General features: G+C 41.8%; 4 protein-coding genes across 4 annotated transcripts; 3 read left to right on the forward strand and 1 right to left on the reverse strand.

Moving 5' to 3' along the window:
* The first annotated feature begins 243 nt into the window (after nucleotides 1-243).
* LOC103991090 (GDSL esterase/lipase At4g26790-like) lies at nucleotides 244-2,351 on the forward strand. Its single transcript, XM_018828973.2, has 3 exons — nucleotides 244-925; nucleotides 1,477-1,969; nucleotides 2,045-2,351. The coding sequence occupies exons 1-3, from the start codon at nucleotides 554-556 to the stop codon at nucleotides 2,236-2,238; spliced, it is 1,059 nt and encodes a 352-aa protein (XP_018684518.1). The 5' UTR covers nucleotides 244-553; the 3' UTR covers nucleotides 2,239-2,351.
* Nucleotides 2,352-3,910: 1,559 nt separating this feature from the next.
* LOC103991088 (uncharacterized) lies at nucleotides 3,911-6,098 on the forward strand. The gene is made up of 3 exons (XM_009410449.3): nucleotides 3,911-5,253; nucleotides 5,344-5,623; nucleotides 5,705-6,098. The coding sequence occupies exons 1-3, from the start codon at nucleotides 4,438-4,440 to the stop codon at nucleotides 5,839-5,841; spliced, it is 1,233 nt and encodes a 410-aa protein (XP_009408724.2). The 5' UTR covers nucleotides 3,911-4,437; the 3' UTR covers nucleotides 5,842-6,098.
* A 1,049-nt stretch (nucleotides 6,099-7,147) lies between these two features.
* LOC135643406 (probable plastid-lipid-associated protein 2, chloroplastic) lies at nucleotides 7,148-9,422 on the forward strand. Its single transcript, XM_065160300.1, has 3 exons — nucleotides 7,148-7,616; nucleotides 7,689-7,887; nucleotides 8,983-9,422. The coding sequence occupies exons 1-3, from the start codon at nucleotides 7,207-7,209 to the stop codon at nucleotides 9,286-9,288; spliced, it is 915 nt and encodes a 304-aa protein (XP_065016372.1). The 5' UTR covers nucleotides 7,148-7,206; the 3' UTR covers nucleotides 9,289-9,422.
* A 2,793-nt stretch (nucleotides 9,423-12,215) lies between these two features.
* LOC135643639 (pyruvate dehydrogenase E1 component subunit alpha-1, mitochondrial-like) lies at nucleotides 12,216-17,612 on the reverse strand. Its single transcript, XM_065160850.1, has 8 exons — nucleotides 16,835-17,612; nucleotides 16,671-16,750; nucleotides 15,563-15,640; nucleotides 13,203-13,298; nucleotides 13,040-13,111; nucleotides 12,870-12,923; nucleotides 12,709-12,774; nucleotides 12,216-12,479 (listed from the first exon to the last, which is right to left on the reverse strand). Exons 1-8 carry the CDS (start codon nucleotides 17,595-17,597, stop codon nucleotides 12,435-12,437), a joined length of 1,254 nt encoding a protein of 417 aa, XP_065016922.1. The 5' UTR covers nucleotides 17,598-17,612; the 3' UTR covers nucleotides 12,216-12,434.
* Nucleotides 17,613-20,035: the final 2,423 nt, after the last annotated feature.

Consider the following 20,035-nt stretch of genomic DNA (forward strand, 5'->3'; position numbering starts at 1 on the left):
TTTCTGACACATGAAGAGGGTGCTAATCACCACCAATTTGTGGGTGATGAGGTTGGAAATAATGCAACGGAAGCAATTTGCTCGTTAGCTTGAAATCACTTCGAGTGAGATGTTCGATGCAACCTGCAACTGAGAAGACTAAATGCAAAAAATATACGTTGGATCTTCCCGTATCAGTCGGTGAGAAGGAAGCTGGGAGATTATAAACATCAACGTCTGCAACACTGTGCCAACAAGTACCACAGACTTGAAGAGAATTGAAGCTTCATCGAGAGATGGAATCGACTGGGCCATGCAATGCAATGGAGTTTTACTGAGTTACTAGCGAAGCACTTGTGCTTTGCACCAGCTCGAGGAGAGACACTGAAACATAACAGTCCAATAAATTACTTCCCTGTTGTGGCACAGTCCTCTCCCTCTTCTTCCCTGTTGTGGCATTCCCAGCTTCATTAAATGACCAACCTCTTAAGACAGCAGCAGCAGCAGTAGCAGCAGCCCTTTCTTTACCAGCTAAAGCCACTCGATTTCCCCCCTCCTTGCCGCGCCTATCGATATGGCCACCACCAGCTTCCCCAACCTCTTCCTGCACCTCCTCCTCTGCCTCTCCTCGCTTGCCGCGGCCTCCGCCCGCGTCCCCGCCGTCATCGTCTTCGGCGACTCCACCGTCGACGCCGGCAACAACAACCAGATCAAGACGGTCCTCAAGAGCAACTTCCTCCCCTACGGGCGCGACTTCACCGGCGGCCTCCCCACCGGTCGCTTCTGCAACGGCCGTCTCGCCACCGACTTCATATCGGAGGCCTTCGGCCTCCCGCCGCTTGTTCCCGCGTACCTCGACCCGGCCTACACCATCCGAGACTTCGCCAAGGGAGTTTGCTTCGCCTCCGCCGGCACCGGCCTCGACAATGCCACCTCCGACGTGCTAGTAAGTCGGTCCACTTGTGCATGGCATATTAATTTCTACATCTCAATGCAGTAACAGCAAAAATATGAGATTACACGGAGTGCCAGCAATCCGAAGTGGGCACATAGATCATCAATTTGGAGACCATTCTTCATGGCAGATACCATTTCTAGGGTGGTGTTCATGAGAGGAATTGCAGCGGCAGCCTTCAGATCTACAGTTTCGCATAGTATCTATCTATCTTATTTTTGTGCTTTCTGAGAGAGCATCCTTGTCAACATGGTTGCCAAATTAGTAGATGGATATCGCCTTTGTGAGAGCAGCCTACGGCAAGCGTTTGAATCAGGACGCCCGGCAAATGCCTGTGCCAGCCTTTAGTGGCAAATAAGTGCCGGCTGTCCTGTTAGGTGCTCTGAGTCAGTGGAATCCATGTGCCTCGATGCATGCCTCATTTAATGGCCATGAAGTCGAGCTTCCTCGATGAAGTAAAGTCGGTAGATCAACGACACATCCGTTTCTATCATCTGGAGATGAACTAAAGCAAGCTTCTTTTCTTGATTACTTGCATGCAGTCTGTGATACCATTGTGGAAGGAGGTGGAGTACTTCAAGGAGTATCAGAAGAAGCTAAGAAGACACGTGGGGAAGGCACGGGCGAGGAACATCGTAAGGGAGGCAGTGTACGTCGTGAGCATAGGCACCAATGACTTCCTGGAGAACTACTTCTTGTTGGTGACGGGGAGGTTCAAACAGTTCACCGTGGAGGAGTTCGAGGATTTCCTGATCGACCGCGCCGCCGACTTCCTCACCGCCATCTACAGGATGGGCGCCCGCAAGATATCCTTCACCGGACTCAGCGCCATCGGCTGCTTGCCGTTGGAGAGAACCACCAACGCCCTCCAAGGTGGTGGCTGCATCGAGGAGTACAACAAGGTGGCCAGGGACTTCAACGTGAAGCTGCAGGCGTTGATCGCCCGGCTGTGCGCGTCCTTGCCCGGGCTGAAGCTGAGATACTCTCCCGTCTACGACAGCTTGCTTCGCATCATTCGTAGCCCTTCTTCCTACGGTGAGTAATTGGGTCGTGCATCGGATCGACTGAGCAATGAAATCTAAGAGACGTGTGTGTGTGTGTGTCGTTCAGGGATCGAGAATGTGGAGGAGGGGTGCTGTGCCACAGGGAAGTTCGAGATGGGGTTTCTGTGTGACCAGTGGAGTCCATGCACATGTGAAGATGCGAACAAGTACATCTTCTGGGACGCGTTCCACCCCACGGAGAAGATAAACCGTATGATGGCGAAGCAGGCACTGAGGACTAGCTTGGCCGAGTTCCTATGAAGGCCCTCTTTCTTTCTGGTTTGGTTCGACATGGAAATGTATACGAGTACAATCGTTCCTTCACCTACATTTATATATCATTCATCAACCTGGAATCACATTCTTCCGGTACTGATACCGTATGCTCCATTTTGTGGATCTCGAGATGCGACGGCAGCTAATTATCTCGGTGTTTGACCTTTCGTTGAGCTCATGAGTTCACGCATGCAGCGAGGTCTCGATGCATGGCTTCTGTAGCTGACCTCCATCGAAGGACACGAAATGAAAGCCAGCCGAAAGCGGCAGGCAAAGCTTCTTGTCTTTCTCGATCACTGCAGACACGAATCCCTTTTCTCTCGGGCACTTTTAGTGCGGTTGGCGTCTCTATGCGTACGCAGCATGTCAAACAACATGATACGACCACGTATTCGTATGGTTTGTGTCACTGTCGATCGTCCCTTTCACCCGAAGCAACAAGCCATGGAAGGTTATGGTAGTGAGTTGGTTCCGTTCCACCAGGGGAGGCCTCTTCCGACGCCACACCCTCGTCTATCTTCTACTGTCTGATGTTTATATATATTGTCAAATGAATTCATCGTATATTCAAGCCATCAAACACCCTCCGATACAGTCAGTCATAAAGAGACTAAAAGGACGAGAACAGGACATGGTGGGTTGAGTTTCTTCAGTAATGTACACACACTTGTTCTTAGACATCAATGCAATAACTCTACTGATGCACTAAGATGGACACTTGTCTTATCCTTGTTGTCCTCTTATCAGCATTGAAGTGATTAGATTTGAACACACATAAGTGGAGTATAATTCCTATCTTGATTTTGAAAGATGTACACACATTATTTGTGCAGCACTATTAGAAGACAACACACTTTATCATATGAACTTCACCTTCCATGCATTAGAGTCATCAATATTGAAGACGAATCATAAAATAATACTCCATTTAATTCTCTAATATCACCTTCACCACCTATAATGTCTTAAAGAAGGAAAGATAAAGTAGGAAATATCTTAGACAAACAAAATAGATGGTATCATAGAGAGATCTCTTGGCAAATGATATATAGACAATTGAATTCAGATTGTACATGAATCATAAAAGAACTATGACAAGTCAAACCTATGATCGCGCGAACATGTCATGTGGTAGTATGAGATGAATGCTTTTAGATTAGGGGGAGTAGATTGAAACCAAGATATATTTCATATTTATACCAGGCAAGGAAAGAAAAAATGTCTAGATAAATCAATAGTCCAGTTCAACTAACATATTCACATTGTCACATAGCAACATCCAATATAATCCTATTTTAATTTTTTAGATTTTTTATTTTTTTAAAAAGATAAACACCGAAGATGAGATTTAAGTCTATGACCTAACGATAAACTATCAAGATCTTTATCGATCAAGCTGATTGAGACCTTCAAAATATGTCAGATTTGGTTTTAAAACCTCAACCCTGGCTAATGTCTAAGGTATAAAAAGAAGAAATAATATTCAGTTTCCTATATTGATTATGAAGAAGTAAAAAAGAAAAGAATAAAGAAAACGATTATTAAATTACAAAATAGGAATACAAACAAGTAGGAAAATTATCTAACAAGACAAATATATAGATTTATATATTCAAACTGCCACATAGACAACATCTCATACAATCCTGCTCTTATTTCAATAATAATTATAAAAATAACAAATAACAAATATGAAAGTATATCTTCTCGAAAGAAGACAAGATATAAATTAATGTTATATGTATATGTTTTCATCCTTGTATTTTCATCCTTTCTATTCTTGTACTTGGGTCGATACAAAGAGACTATAAGACCATAATTTTTCAAAGCCTTTCTCCCTGATTGACTCGGTAAGCATTAAATGTGCAATACCTTTTCTTTTATTACAAGAATAAGATTTCTCTCAATCGTGTTTTCTCGATTCCTCAATTTGTTTTTATCTTCTTTTATTATTACTACTTAATCCTTCTCTGTTTCTTCCGTGCATCAAAGATGACCGTTAAAGGTTGTCCTATCTCATGATGATTCCTTCTCCTTCCCGGGGTTACTAACAAGACGATTCAAATCAGTTTCTGTTTCTCTGTGTTCTTCTTCTTCTCCCCTATGTTGGCGATCGTTTCTCACCGTGCACAACTCAGAGGTCAATACGTCGAACACATCGAAAGTTAGGGAGTAACGGCAACGATGGAGTCGGAGCCAGCGGCGCCGCTCCTCCCGGCGATCGAGTCGCGCCGCGACGACGAGCTTTACTGGCTCCGGTCCTGCCTCAGGTGGATGTGTCAAGACCAGTCGAACGCCGTCCTCGCGGTGGTCTCGTGGGTGGCCCTCTTCGTCCTCGCCGTGGCCGTCCCAGCCATGGCCCACTTCATGCTCTCCTACCGCCGCCCCTACGACCTCGTCGTCCAGCTCTCCCTCACCGTGGCCGCCGCCCTCTCCTTCCTCACCCTCTCCGCCGCCACCCACCGCTATGGCCTCTGCCACTTCTTCTTCCTCAACAAGCTCCCCGGCCAGAGCGCCCGCGTCCGCCTCGCCTACGCCGCCCAGCTCCGTAGCTCCTTCCGCCTCCTCGCGCTCTTCATCGCGCCATGCTGCGCCGCCGAGGTCGCCTACAAGCTCTGGTGGTACTCCTTCAGCGCCATCCGGATCCCCTTCCTGGGGAACCGGGTGGCCACCAGCTGCGTCGCGTGCGCGCTGGAACTAGCATCGTGGACCTACCGCGCCGCGAGCTTCTTCGTGGTGTGCGTGATGTTCCGGTCCATCTGCCACCTGCAGATCCTGCGGCTGCAGGAGTTCGCGGTGGCGTTCCAGGCGGAGTCGGAGGCGGTGGCGGTGCTCAACGAGCACCTCCGCTTGAGGAGGCAGCTCAAAGTGATCAGTCACAGGTTCCGCGGGTTCATCCTCTGGGGGTTGATACTAGTGACAGCGAGCCAATTTGCGGCCGTCTTGGTCATCACCCGACCGCACTCCGACGACAACCTCTTTAACATCGGAGAGCTCGCGGTGAGTGGTTGATTAATTTATATAAGTAGTTGAATTCCACGGTGAATATGAGAGGAAACTTAAATATGCATTTGGTGTTCCTACTTGCAGCCCTGCTCAATTGTGCTTGTGACCGGCATGCTTATCTGCCTGCACAGTGCAGCAAAAATAACCCACAAAGCTCAAGCCCTCACAAGCCACGCCGCGAAGTGGCATGGCTGTGCCACCGTCGAGTCTTTCTCTATAGACCCCGAGGCAGCCTCTGAGGTCATCACCGGTGGCGACGGTGACTCCGACGAGGAAGAGGACAGCGAGGAGGACGAATTGGAGGACACGAAGATCGTACATCCTCATGTCCACACCATTTCGTTTCAGAAGCGACAAGCACTTGGTTGAGCTCATTTAAATCCCATCCTGCTTGTGGGTTTGATCACATAAAAATCTGACTCGATTCTTCTTGGATTGGTTGCAGTGACATACCTGGAGAACAATGGGGCAGGAATCACCATATTTGGATTCACGGTGGATCGCTCCTGGCTTTGCACCCTATTCACGCTTGAAATTTCTCTGTTCTTGTGGCTTCTGGGCAAGACAATTGGGATCTCCTGAAGCCATATCTTCTCCTTCATTCAGCTCCTTCTTGTTCTTCCTCTTTGTGTGTGTCTGTACAGTTTCTAAGGTCTTGTATATATAAGCTGTTGATCCATCCCTTAGCTGCTGTCCAGTTTCTCATTATGTTTACGACTTCTGTTCCTCTATGTGGTACTTGGAGTCTGTATACTACATTTTCTGAGCTGAAGGTTTTATACATGTAAATATATACCAGTTCTCACTAAAATATACAATATTACTCGGTCCTCACACAACTTACTTCTTGACAGAAATGGGATTGGCATTACTTCTGATATACATATATCATTTGGATGTTTAGTTTTCGAATTTCTGTAAAATCTTTTTGTTCTTGAGTTGTTCTAGTCATTTATATGGAGAGAGTAGCAGAAAGTAATTATTAGGTAAATATGTAAGTTAGTATATAATGAATATCATTTAATTTTTATCTCATACGATAAAATTTATATTTAAAATATTGGTCTAGAAGTAAATAAATCATGTCCATCTAATCAAGATTAATGATTTGAATCTTATTAAAGAGAATGTCATCCAATTCAGTTAGTAAAAATTTGTGACTGCTAATATAATTTTGAAGCTTGGGTTAACATTGGGTTGGGTGGGACTTATGCACATTATCAAGTCCAGATAAGGATGAAATGTGGATTGGATGAGATCTACACACACACACACACACACACACACACACACACACACACACATATATATATATATATATATATATATATATATATATATATATATATATATATATATATATATATATATGTGGATTGGATGAGATCTACACACACACACACACATATATATATATATGTATATATATATATTTATATACATATATATATATATATATAACCAATTTGACTTAAGTTTCATAAATAAATAATCAACATGATATGACAAATACAAATCTTACCTCATTGTATTTCTCAGTTTTCAGGGTTGATGCCTCACGTGAGCACGTGCGCCGCGAGATGTTTCTAGAACGATCGACTTCAGAAAATATCCGCCCCGACCGATTGCGTAGCGTCCTGCCACCACCCAAAACAAAGAAAAATATAAAATTAGCTTCCGGTACGTTTATCTACACGTTTATACTCCGACCATTGTGAAAGTCGACTCATAGTTGGGTCCCGCACAGGCTCCAACGAATCAGAAAGCAGGTATTCAGAACGTACGTGTAGGAAATAATTGTTTTGAAGTACTCGTTACCTCCTTCCACGCGTTGCGCAGCTAGTGGATGTTAAAAAGTTAATATAACAACCCACCCGTATCAATCGCCCAACGAAGAAGACGGTAAGGCGAGACCGCAAAGGCGGTCGGCGTTTCAAGAGTTGCTCCATGTCTGCGGTGGCGTCTTGGAATCTCTTGGCCATTAAGGCTCCCTTCTCAGTGGTGGCTGATGGCCGCCCACACCTCGCCCCCAGTGTCCTCCACCTGAAAGCCCCCACCTTGAGGGGCATCGGGATGCAGCTGCTAACCCCAGCCCCGTTCCGAACCCGCGCGATGGTCGACGACGACGAGCTGGGCGAGGAGGGCGGCGTGGCGGTGGCGCAGCCGCCGGCAGTGAGCGAGGCTGGCGAGCTGAAGAAGAAGCTGATTGATCTGCTGTACGGGACGGACCGGGGGCTGAAGGCGTCAAGCGAGACGAGAGCGGAGATCCTGGAGGTCATCACCCAGCTCGAGGCCAAGAACCCTACGCCCGCACCCACCGACGCCCTCGCCCTCCTCAACGGCAAATGGATCCTCGCGTAAGATTCCAGATCTTGGATGAAATCCTTCTTCTCGCTCATTCTCATCGATCAATTTGGTCGCGGACGCAGTTACACTTCGTTCTCGGGATTGTTCCCCCTTTTGTCGTCGGGGCGGCTGCCGGAGCTGGTGAAGGTGGACGAGATATCGCAGACTATTGATTCGGAGAGCTTTACGGTGCAGAACTCGGTGAAGTTTTCGGGGCCTCTGGCGACAACCTCCGTCACCACCAATGCCAAATTCGAAGTCCGTAGTCCGAAGAGAGTGCAGGTATCCTGTCTCCGACACTCCCCATGCCATCCGCAGCCTCCTAATTCTGCAAAACATTGCTCCTTACTTAATGATCTGCAAGAGTTCAATCATGTCATCAATGATATGTCTGCCAATCAAGAACGTTTAGGTCCCAATTGCTAATGAGAATTTGATTTGGGAGAAATCTCACTGGAAATTATCTCTAGCTCAATTCTTACAAGATTTAATGATAAAATCGAGGGCATACTATATTTCTCCTCCTCCAGATGTCAAGCAGTTCGCTGGATTCTAATTGAGATGGTTGCAGAATACTGCGTTCCCCTGTTCTCTGACAAAATCAATCAATTAGTAGCAGATAAATCTATAGAACAATAAATGTAGAAATGGAAGAATTTTGAACTTTCTGTGATTTACAACAACAAAGGGGGCCTGCATCTTCTAAGAAAATCTTCTTCAGGTCAGGAAGTGCAAATTAGGGTTGTTTTGTATTATCAGATCACTGCTTGTGTAAAGTTGGTATTATCAAACTGTTTATGACTAGTTATTAGTGTTCTTTGGCTTTGTAGAATGTTCTTGCAATTAGCAGTACCTGTAGTTAACTGGGTGAATCCTCAGATATAGGATGGAGATCCAAGTTCTTTCTTTGAAAGCACTTGACTAGATTAGGTTTCTACATCATTCCCCTACCTTCCCTAACAACAAAAACAACACCGAAGAAGGAAAATAGGAGGGTAAAAGAATGTACTGGGACATGCAAGAAACCAAAAAAATAAAAGCAAATTATATCTTCTCATAAATGTTTTAGATTACTCTTAATGAAGGCCTTGACTTGTTAGATCATAGGACGTGTATTAAAATGTATTCATGAGTATGTAGTTTTTTGCTTGCTACCAATTGATGTGGGCTTTCTCCTTATCCTCCTAGGTCAATGCTAATCCTCTTAAGTCTACACTAGTGTGCAGCTTGAAGATTTAAACCAATGAATTTTGACTCACTTTTACATACCATCAGAGAAACAAGATTGTACCTGATATCTTGGATGTTATTTTCTTGTTGCCTAGTTCCACCTTGTTATATCATGACTCATGTTGGCATGTTTACTGCTGTCTCCAGATCAAATTCGAGGAAGGCATAATTGGAACCCCACAGCTAACAGATGACATCGTTATACCTGACAAAGTAGAGTTCCTGGGGCAGAATATCGACCTCTCTCCGTTCAATGGCGTCATCAGTTCCATCCAGAATGCAGCAGCATCTGTGGCTCGGACCATCTCAGGACAGCCGCCGCTAAAAATACCAATAAACAACACTAATGTTCAATCCTGGTTGCTAACCACCTATCTCGACGAGGAGTTAAGAATCTCAAGAGGCGACGCTGGCAGTGTCTTTGTGCTTACCAAAGAAGGCTGCTCACTTTAGGCTTGTGCAAGTGTGTTTATGGTGCATGGAGTTTGGTAGACTATCTAACACAGATGCTAGTGGGAAAAATAAATGTGAACAGGATATATGCCCTTTCAGTTAATAGTACAAATTAAATGTGCATGGTTTTGATATGATGGAGCTATAGATAATAATGTTGTGGATTATGACTCGAGGCAGCGCAGTTGTGAAATATATGTATGTTAACCAAAGCCACAGGGACATGCCTCGTACTGAAGAACAATAAGAAAGACATGGTGGTATTTTGTGCAAAAAAAGTTTCCAAGGATTAATCTATCAGGTGATCTAAATAACTTCATAAATTATGCTTAAGACTTGTCCAACAATCTCATGTATGGTGTTAACAATACTGGTATGGAATTTGTCTCTAAATTTCTAGAGGAAAATACACCATGATAATCCATGATTCTAAGTTCTGAGAAGTCACTGGATTAGTAGTCAAGTTCAAATTCAAGTAAAATTAGTGCAGTACCCTATATTTATCATCGTGCCAACTATTCCTTGTTATGTCAGACGCTAAACACGGACTTACCTTTGCTATGAAGAGACAGAAAGAAACATCAAGCGGACGAAGAATACGAACCTCTCACTTTGATCCGGACGTGCTCCAAAGCTGATAGCGACCAGACGAATCCACCTCTTTGCTTCATCTGCAGTCCTTATGTCGTTGTCTCCGACCACCACACGAGACATTCCCCTGTTGAGGTAGGCCATTTGTCATCTCGAATCCACCCAAGTAACATGAAGCCAACCTAATGGACCTGTAAACGTTACTCCTCCTGCACGAAGCAATCACGAGAAGGAATAAACGCACCCCTTCCATATCTGAGGTTACTGCACCCAACACCTCTCAGCTTTTTGTATGCTGCTCGTATGTATGTGTCATTATACCCTGAGTTGGGTCCCTCTCGTTGCACTCGTGAAGCATCTCTACGGATGTTTGTCTCGAGCCGTCTCTTTTTCTCCGAGGACGCCACAAAAGTAAAGCCGATCCGTGATCATCCATAAGAACATACCGAGGAGATATGCAATCATGTCCGATTCCCACGTCATGATCAATGGCACCATCTGCGACCCTCCTGCCGAAGCCACTTTGTGAACTGGAGCAGTTAGGCTCACGTACAAGGCAGGACTAAAAATTGGGAGTCATAATAGCAAACACCTTGAGGGCGCTCTCTCTGTGGCTTGCGGCACAAGTTGAAACCGATAACGGCGCACCCCACGCTCATCATTGAATGTTACTATTACTCGGGCGCGGGCATACGCAACGCAATTCCCCATCAATGATTCCTACGAGGCGGATATATAAGCCTTGGGCATTCCCCTTCCACTGCAGATATCCCTCCGAAGCCCCAACCAAAAACACCAGACGAGTGAGTGAGCTACTTACTACTCATGGCCAGGCGCAAGCACGCGTCCATGCGCGAGAGATCGACCGCCATCTCCGGCAACGTGTTCAAGGCCTCGGTCCTGGCGCTCGCCAAGATGGCGCTCGGGACGACCCGGGCGGCGCCCGCGAGGATCGCGCCCGGCGCCCCGCTTCCGCCTCCCACCGCGAGGGCCATGAAGCTGGTGGAGCCCGAGAGCCGCTGCGCGAACTACTTGATGGAGCCGGGCGACGAAGGGGACGGCGTCGACGGGAGAGCAGAGGCCTACATCACGAAGGTTCGGGCCAAGCTTTGCTCTGATAGCGGTGGTCGTTCCCCGCCTCCCACGGCCATGTATGCCGCTTACAGTGCTGGGTAGTTATAGGTAGGGGAGACAGGATGCCTGTGTAGTTCGTTCCGGTCGCTGCTGTTCGTGTCACCTTGTTTACCATATCCATGTCGTCGCAGTGATGTGGTAGGACGCCGAAGCTTTATGCTGTCTACTGATGTGTGTTTCGACTCTGGTAGTAATGTTTCCATGTCTGGGAAAGTATACCTATCTGTCGCACGTGTCCCGTACACGTTTTATTGGTGCAGATGCTTCCGGCTTGGCGTCTCTCCCGAGTTCCATCACGAGAGGGCACTTTTCCCACGCCACATACAAGTGACAAGGAAATAGAGCCCCTGAAAAGTAAAGTTCTTTATCTGTCATATAAAACTAAGCAGGAATTTTCTTTTTTGTTTAGGAAAAAAGTATATACGACACGAGATAAATCTGGTAAGTGGAATAATTACCATAATAAAATTATATCAATTTCGCCATTTCCAATTACCAGATTAAGAGTCGGTGTCAATTTTTCGTTTGCTTCGAAGGACCAGCCAATCACCGAGCTAATACGCCATCCATGAAGCGGAAGCCTATATGTAAATTGACGAGCCAATCTTTTTGGGGTGAACTCTCGGAAAACAAAAAATAAATCATAAGTTTAAATTTTTTTCAAATAATATCTTAATTTTTAAAATTCTCTCAAAATATTTTTTAAATAATCATTCTACTTTTATCGATAACTATCCTTATGGAGACGAATAAGATTGACATGAATGTTCGTGATATCCATGAGATTTGATAAGGGTATAAAGATGACAACGACACAAAGAGGAGGTACCAATGGTCCAACGAAGATAAAAATAAAATGATCTTTTCACATATCCAAAAATGCTTTATGAAAATTCTTTAAAGTTAAGATGCTATCTAAAAAATTCTTAAAAACAAAAGTTTTTTTTTTCAAAAATTTGCTCATCCTTTTTTTATAATTAGCATGAAATTTATACAAAGTTAACAAGAAAATATACTTAATTTAACAAATAATTTCACGTAAAAGCACAGATAGAGAGAGAGCCAGAGAGAGAGAAACCAATATAAGATGCCTTGCTTCCCCTAGAAGGGCTTCCGCTGAGAGAAATAATCGTCGTTCTTGATTGTCCAAGCCAATAGGAAAAATAGTTGGAGGTACATCGGAAGTATAAAAAAGATCATCAGGAAGTAAATCTAGCACATGACTGTAAATTAGCTCAGTTTCAAGAAATCTTGACATCCACAGATGGGTTATAATTGAAGAAATGCACAAGGAATGGATACATCTAGAAAAGCTCTGTTGGATGCCGAAATGCACACCAATCAGAAAATTTCAGTTTCCTTGTTTATTTTTAAGAGCTTTCATGAGAAAAGAATCTTCATTGTATCAATGTTTGCTTGATTCATGGAAGAACAGCTTTCACCTCCTTCCTATCAGCACCAAACACCTGTAAGCAAAACGCAGTGTCAATCCAACTTTGCAGCCAAAAAAATATTGCTAAGAAAATGCATATAGAAGTTAGCAATCTTACAAGATTGATTATATACTTGTAAATAAGTTTCAATGAGCTAATTTGTGCCACAATGACAATAAAGATGAACTAATACCGTCCAAAGCTCACTCAGAGAAATAATAAACACTAATTCCTTCAGACAACTACAAGTATGCTCACTCACCTCTGCACCAAAACCCTTTACATATACATTGGTAAATAGCTCAGAAGGATCAGGCATTGGGATTTCCTGAAAATTGGAGTAAGAGAATCTGATGAGCGGAAGGAAAATGTTATTTTAATCTTAATCCAAACATTATAGCCGAATTCCAATATAGTAGGCACCTTCGCTTGAGCAATGGCATCGTCTACTTCCTTCCTGACTTCTTTCTCGATATCCTGCACAAACATTTGTAGAAGAACATATTGAATATTCCAGTGGTGAGAGGGAGTATGACTAGCCCTTATTTTGTGTAAAGGCTCCTTTAGAAAAATGTTATAGGGATATGTACTACCTTGAGATCAGAGGCAGTGGCTACCTCATTGGACAATATCAACTTCCTGATTCTTTCAATAGGATCACGCTCCTACGAGTGGCATAATCAACATATATTGGTAAAAGACTTGCATGAGAGGAATCAATCCCATGGATGGCTCCAAAAGTCGAATCCAACTAACCTGCCTCACGCCAGTGATCTCATCACGGGTGCGATAAGTGCTTCCAGGATCTGACATGGAATGACCGTGGTACCTGTACGTGTCCATCTCAAGAATCTGCATGACGAAACAACAAATGAGAAAAGAAAAAGAAACAAATCATCTCCTTGAATGAATAAAAAAAGAAGCATAAAACTTTACATACAACCTCTATGATTACAGTACATGTTTTACAAGCTATGATCTCGTACAAGAATGCTAGCCAAAATTTCTAATCTGCAAATGCCATCATGTGAAACAACTTGTTTCCCAAGTATGTTAATCATGTATCTGTTGACTGGTGACTAATATTCATTATAAAAAAAGAAACCCAGATGATCCCTGGACAAACAGGATATCCATATTTGTTTCCCTAGCAGGTGTGAAATATAACATGTCCATGACTATACAAAGTACATAATAAATACGTGTAAAATTCCTCACAAAGTAGCTTAAGTGATGTGGATCTTGATAAATGGAATATTCTTTCATGGCTCATCGAGGCCTTTGGTGCAAAAAATTCTCACCTGTCACATCACTAGTATCTCGGGCAAAATCATGAGTTATACAAAAATACATAGTAGCACCACTTACTTCTATTCCTATGATACTTCAGTATTATTTGAAACTGAGCATAAAGGACACACAGAACACAAGCATTAAATGTTCTTTGCTTCTGGCAACACATCAGGTCTTATTCATGATTTTCGCTTTATGTCTATGAGGACAGCACACGAACAGTTCTACTAAAGGAGTGATAAAATACAGAAATCTAGGTACTCGGGTCCAAGTAAAAAGAATAAAATGAAAGAAAACATCCTAGATCAAAATGCTAACTCACAACCAGAGAATCCTGAACTAGAATATAGAAACTTTTACATACTTTCACTAGTCTGTGCAAGGATGGATCATCAGGTGAGCAAAAGTGTAATCACTTAATATTACATATTTTGAAGGTCTTGCAATGTCAATGATGGAAATTCATGGATTGCATTATTCATTAAATAATTGTATCTCTTTGATTAGATGGTATCAGTTCTAGTAAGTGGTGTTGCACTTTGATGTAGCCGGGGATAATTCTTCAAGTATGATGTGTATAGCTTGTGAACATCATCTCTCTCTCTCTCTCTCTCTCTCTCTCTCTCATGTTGTTTCAAAGCTCTTTTCCCCATCTAACAAATATCGATTTCATTCTTTATCACAATAGATGTTGATTACCAAATATTCCTATTTATGGCAGCTCATCCAGATGTCATTGATTATACAAGGTGCATAATGAATCGATCCTTCATGCCTTTGCAAATTTACAATTATTTATAAATCATAAAAAAGGTTTTGGATGATTATGATGACAATCAAAATATTACTACTTATGTCAATACCAGTAATAGGAATGATAAGTTCAAAATACCAATCTGGTATTGATTGTGGCAATCTATTAAACCAGTAAGTAGTGGTCAATGAGCTTCAAAAATAAAGTTAAAATATTCATTGAAGTTCATGTGCTACATGGCATGCCAACATATTAGTCCAAATTAGGACCACTAGGCAATAGAAACCATTAGCTGTGTTGGTGCCGGCATTAAGATTTGATGTCTCAAATAAACAACACAAAAGTTTAGCAACTTGGTTACATGTAAGCTTGAAAGCTCGCATACTTGAAAGCCAGATGGGAACAACTAGTTATTCAATCCTAAAGAAGTTGCCCTAAAAAAAGAGGAAAAAGAATAAAAGATGCACTAACAAAACAGTATGTATGAATAGACTATTGAAACAGTATGTATAAATATGTAGGTGAGAATATCAAAGGGGTAAATTTCCATTTGGCTTGTGAGTACCTCCAGTTCCTCAGCACTTGAGACCAAAATTACATACCACATTCTTCAATCTTCTAAACTAATTTGTCCAATTATAAATTCTAGTAAGACCAGAACATGTCTCTGACAGATGATACATCTTCAAATGATGAAGCAGTAGAATGGGAGGAAGAGAAACATGTGCCATAGAGAATAAAAAAACATCAGACCAACTTCCTGAATACATAGTCAGAGAGATTATGTCACAGTTTTAAGTTTCATGAATATGACAATCAGAAGATTAAATGGTAATACACAGATAATTGTTGTATCTGGAAGCTTCAGAATCTATCACCTTAATGAAACATTAGTGTAATTATCTTTATTACTCATCATTCTCTGTATGTACATTAATAGGTCCAATCTGAAACAATAAAAGATGCTTCCAAGTCATAGAAAAAGAAAAAACCATTTTTGAAATTGATCTCTAAACATGTGGAAAACTTCTAGCTGAATGAGAGTTAAATTTAAAAGGCTAACACTCACAATGGGTCCATTTTGCAAAGCATACTCCTTTGCAAATTTGCATGCTTGCTTAACAGCAAGAACATCCATTCCGTCAACCTGTTCAGGAAAGCACTGTATTATGAGAAGATAAACTAATTTTAAAACATTGATTCTTTTCAAGTAATATACTCTTAGTTTTAATCCTGACAGCCCCTTTGATGATAGACACTAGATATGCCATTTTCCTGCACAGCACCTAAGACACTTGTGATCTATTTTCAAGGCAAACATATTTTGCAAAATATAGAATCTGACTTAAGTCAACCAAACAGACAAAATGTGCTGACTACATGTAGTAATCATAATCAAACATGTGCAAAAAATTGATGTATACTGATCCTGAACTACTGTGGACACTAATGAGGACGTTATACACACTATGATATTTCTGGTGTGCTCAATCATGTCATATACTTAAGTGCCAGTTCCAACACCACCACCATGTTCTTCGGTTTTGTGTCATGGAATCTGGGAACAATAGGCACCAGCATGGACCTATACACCAAGACTTGATCGTACACGCAATAGAGATCCCTCACATCACCCTATCCTCTCAGGACTCTAACCCCTGCTTATCTCTCTTTTTGAAAATGTATAAAATATATATGCTCAAAGAAATCAATAAACCATGCATGGTTAAGAAATAGCACATTCATCCTTGCTTTTGATGACATATAACAGAGCTCTCTCCATGCCTTGATCTCACATAGCAATTACCATCATTATATTTGTTTGAATGCCTTTTTGGATAGTTTACACTCTCTTGTTATATGCAATTTGTCATCATCACCAACTCCTGTTTCCTTCTTAACCCGATATATACACTGCTGTTCTACCAAACATGAGAAAGAAGCGAGCGAAAATGCTAGTTCTCATTGCACCATTTATTAGTTCTTAGTAAGAAGTAGAATCTCTTGCAACATAAAACGAATTTCTGATCAAGCAATGAAATCTTATATATCTACAACCGATTTAATTTTGATTGATATATTAACACAGTCTAACTTGTGACATCCAAGGGCATATTTCATTTATGATATAAGATGAATGATGTAATAGAAAATAACGAGGATTTCATCCAAGTCACCTTCAAACCAGGGACGTAATCCCCTCTTTTGTAATAGGCAGGGCTCTTCGCGGCCCTCCATTCGGCTGTTCCCATTCCATCTGCAAAAGTACAAACGCAATTAGCTCATCAACAAAGGAAAACCTCGTTTTCCTTCCACCCGCGCCTAGTCATCTCGTACTCACAGTGATTGTTCTCGCAGACCAAAATGACCGGCAAGTCCCAAAGCGCCGAGATGTTGAGGGCCTCAAACAGCTGTCCTTGGTTCGCAGCCCCGTCACCATACAACGCAAAAGAAACGGTCCCCTCCTTGGTGTACTTCTGGGCGAAGGCAAGGCCGCATCCAAGCGGCACCTGGGCGCCAACGATCCCGTGGCCACCGAAGAATCCCGAATCCTTCTTGTAAAAGTGCATCGATCCGCCCTTTCCCTTGGAGCACCCGGAGCGGCGGCCCATGAGCTCGGCGTAGGACTCGACGAGAGACCCTCCGCGGGCGAGGAAGATGCAGTGGTCGCGGTAGGCGGTGATGATGGCGTCCTTTTTGGTGATGGCCGCCTCGAGGCCGATGGCGACGGCCTCCTGGCCGTCGTAGAGGTGGCAGAACCCGCGGATGAGCTTGGACTTATAGAGAGAGTCAGCGGCGATCTCCATGCGGCGCATCAAAGTCATGTCGCGGAAGAAGGAGAGCAGCTCGGAGGGTGTGGTGTCGACGAGGCGCGAGGGTGGCTCGATCTTGTGCCCAGTGAACGGGACGCTGGTCTCGACGGCGATCGGGGGCTGGCCGCTAGCGGATGAGGCGAAAGGCCGGAGGAGGAGGTGATGGTGGCGGAGGGGGAGAGATGCTGCAGAGAGGCGGCGAGCGGCGGCGGCCATGGAGGAAGATGGAAGCCGGAGGATCTGCGAGGAAGGCGCAAAGAATGGAAGGTGGAAAGGCTTTTCTCTGCACATGGCGTCGTCAAATATCTGTCAACGGAAAGGTTGAGATGCCCCATCGGACGGCTGCAGTTCACCCGTCAACAATAGTCCTGTTACGGCAATAACGCATTTTGCACCGCAACAAATCACCAAAACAAACACTCAATCGATCCGAACCGTGAAACCTTGGTTTCTGGTATATCGTACGGTCTGCGTTCTTTGGTATTCTTTTGGGTGTCTGTGTTTTGTTTTTAGAAATGAGAGTCGAACAATGGTTTGGCGGCCTTTGGGAAGCAGTTTGGCCAGTTGAGACCGTAACCATAAGCAAAGAATAACCAAGTCGTATAGGCCAACCCCATTAATTGAGGTCAAATCAGGGTTTGCAATTATTTATGTTTTTTTCCTTTCCTCGGTGTGCTTTAATTTAAATAATAAAAATTTAATTGGGGCAATTACAATTTGGTAGCATTAAGACTTGCCAACTATTGGGCGATGGATTTAATTCGTTAGCTTTGGCAAATATGTCTTTTCATTTATTCTTTAATCATTGATTTTAAAAAATATTTTTAAATATCAAAAAAATAAATATAATTTTCTAATATTACTCTTGCATGTAATTTTTTTATGTAAGTCTTTATTAATCTTAGAACGAAGGGACACCAATAGCTATATTCTTGATATAGTTTTTTGGATGATATTGGATTGAATTCCTTGATTTCTTGATATCTCAATTAAAACATACTTAGAAGTAGACCTTCGTAAATGTCTTAAAAAAAATCATATCATATTCAGAGGCATAAATTACTAAGATTCAACTCTTCCTAACCTAAATCATAATTATCATCAGGAATAACTCATTCTTTATCCCATAATCTTTTACCTTTGAATGATTGTTTAACGACTTGGGAGTCAACCTTTTGCCACCTATCATTTCATAGTTGGTTAATTTTTTATCTACTATTAATGTTCTTAACCAAGCCTTCGCATAAGTTGAACCAACGAGAATTCCATGATTAGTCATAATAATATCGATTCCACTAGGATCTTGGTTATGACAAAACACTTTTGATGAGCTAAACTAGTATATTAAAAAACTCATCTCACCATAGGGAGTATTTAGACCACTAACTCTAATGAGTACACTGGACATCCCCCACAATCATAATTATCAGGAGAGAATAACACAGGTTGAAAGAGGAAGAGATTGAGTATTTAAATCGATCACGATGAAGTTTTGATTGTCATTTAGAATTATCAAATAAATCTTTATTAATATTACGAGTTTTATTTATATCCTATACCTTGATGCCTTCATAAAATTTAGTTAACCCTAAAGGACTTGTTATTGATCTACTCTACCTTGGTTAGCTTCACGAGAGACTCTATAACTTCCCTTAGGATCATCGACCTTTATGTCGGATTCAAAGCTTATTTGAAGACAATTAAGATAAGTATTTGATCATGGATGTCTTATCGATATAATATAATCGTTAGATATTTAATTGTCAATCGACTTTATGTAATGATGCTAATATACTACATGATCCTAAAGTTTTGAGGTGACCTAAGGAGGTACAAACAATATTATATGACTTTAATATCTCTTATATAAAATATGATATTATTAGTCTATCAAATAAATTTAAGAGGGCCTACACCTCGAAAAGTCCCTTATGGAGTCATTTGTTAAGACTCTTCTAGATCTAAGCCTATAAGATCACACAATCGAAATTAATGTTATTATACCATAAGAGCAAAGATATGAGCCTGATGATTTTTTATATAGTTAAACTCAAAAATATTTGCTCAGTCATCAAATAATATGTTTGACATTAATCGAAGAAGTATGTATGATACAACATCAACACAATATAAAACCCCACCATCATTCAATTCATCAAAATTCATGCAAGTTCCCCTTAGATTGCTAGTAGATAAATGTTAATGATTAACACATGATTTCATAACTTATTGATGATTGAGTGATGCAAATAATTGTTCTTAATATTTAACACAATCTTAAACCAATGATTATCCATCACACTATATAAAAACCCTCCATGTGCAAATTTAGAGGGTGATTAAAATCTTCAACTTCTTACTAACTTAAGTATTATATGAGTTTTATCGAATATACTCGATATAGTTTCTGTATTATATCTAAGTAAATCTTCCTAATCTTTTGACACATCAACCTAATGTATATTTGGAAGTAAATCTCAATTAACTTCAAACCTCTGTATGTGTTGAACAATCGGAATATATTACAACAGTTCAAACCAAAATTTAAACAAATTTTTAACCGAATAATTTTTTATTTATACATATATATATACATATATATTATTGTGATAGAACAACTTAGGAAAAAAAAAGCTTGCCCGTCAACAATTAAAATTTATTAAGAAATTGTGGTAACTATTTTAAAGAGCAGAGTCTAAGATATATAGGTTCAAACACGTGTGTCAATT

This window comes from Musa acuminata, chromosome BXJ3-7, assembly GCF_036884655.1.
Source record: "Musa acuminata AAA Group cultivar baxijiao chromosome BXJ3-7, Cavendish_Baxijiao_AAA, whole genome shotgun sequence".
Lineage (NCBI taxonomy): Eukaryota > Viridiplantae > Streptophyta > Magnoliopsida > Zingiberales > Musaceae > Musa > Musa acuminata.

Bases quoted from the DNA above. Each gene is read 5' to 3' on its own strand.
- LOC103991090 (XM_018828973.2), top strand. From the start codon at position 554: ATGGCCACCACCAGCTTCCCCAACCTCTTCCTGCACCTCCTCCTCTGC. The intron at 926-1,476 runs GTAAGTCGGTCC...ACTTGCATGCAG, and splicing joins ATGCCACCTCCGACGTGCTA to TCTGTGATACCATTGTGGAA. The intron at 1,970-2,044 runs GTGAGTAATTGG...TGTGTCGTTCAG, and splicing joins TCGTAGCCCTTCTTCCTACG to GGATCGAGAATGTGGAGGAG.
- LOC135643406 (XM_065160300.1), top strand. From the start codon at position 7,207: ATGTCTGCGGTGGCGTCTTGGAATCTCTTGGCCATTAAGGCTCCCTTC. The intron at 7,617-7,688 runs GTAAGATTCCAG...TCGCGGACGCAG, and splicing joins AACGGCAAATGGATCCTCGC to TTACACTTCGTTCTCGGGAT. The intron at 7,888-8,982 runs GTATCCTGTCTC...TGCTGTCTCCAG, and splicing joins GTAGTCCGAAGAGAGTGCAG to ATCAAATTCGAGGAAGGCAT.
- LOC135643639 (XM_065160850.1), bottom strand. From the start codon at position 17,597: ATGTGCAGAGAAAAGCCTTTCCACCTTCCATTCTTTGCGCCTTCCTCG. The intron at 13,112-13,202 runs GTTAGTTGGATT...TGCCACTCGTAG, and splicing joins AGATCACTGGCGTGAGGCAG to GAGCGTGATCCTATTGAAAG. The intron at 12,924-13,039 runs GTAGTACATATC...ATGTTTGTGCAG, and splicing joins CCACTGCCTCTGATCTCAAG to GATATCGAGAAAGAAGTCAG.
- LOC103991088 (XM_009410449.3), top strand. From the start codon at position 4,438: ATGGAGTCGGAGCCAGCGGCGCCGCTCCTCCCGGCGATCGAGTCGCGC. The intron at 5,254-5,343 runs GTGAGTGGTTGA...TCCTACTTGCAG, and splicing joins TTAACATCGGAGAGCTCGCG to CCCTGCTCAATTGTGCTTGT. The intron at 5,624-5,704 runs GTTGAGCTCATT...GATTGGTTGCAG, and splicing joins TCAGAAGCGACAAGCACTTG to TGACATACCTGGAGAACAAT.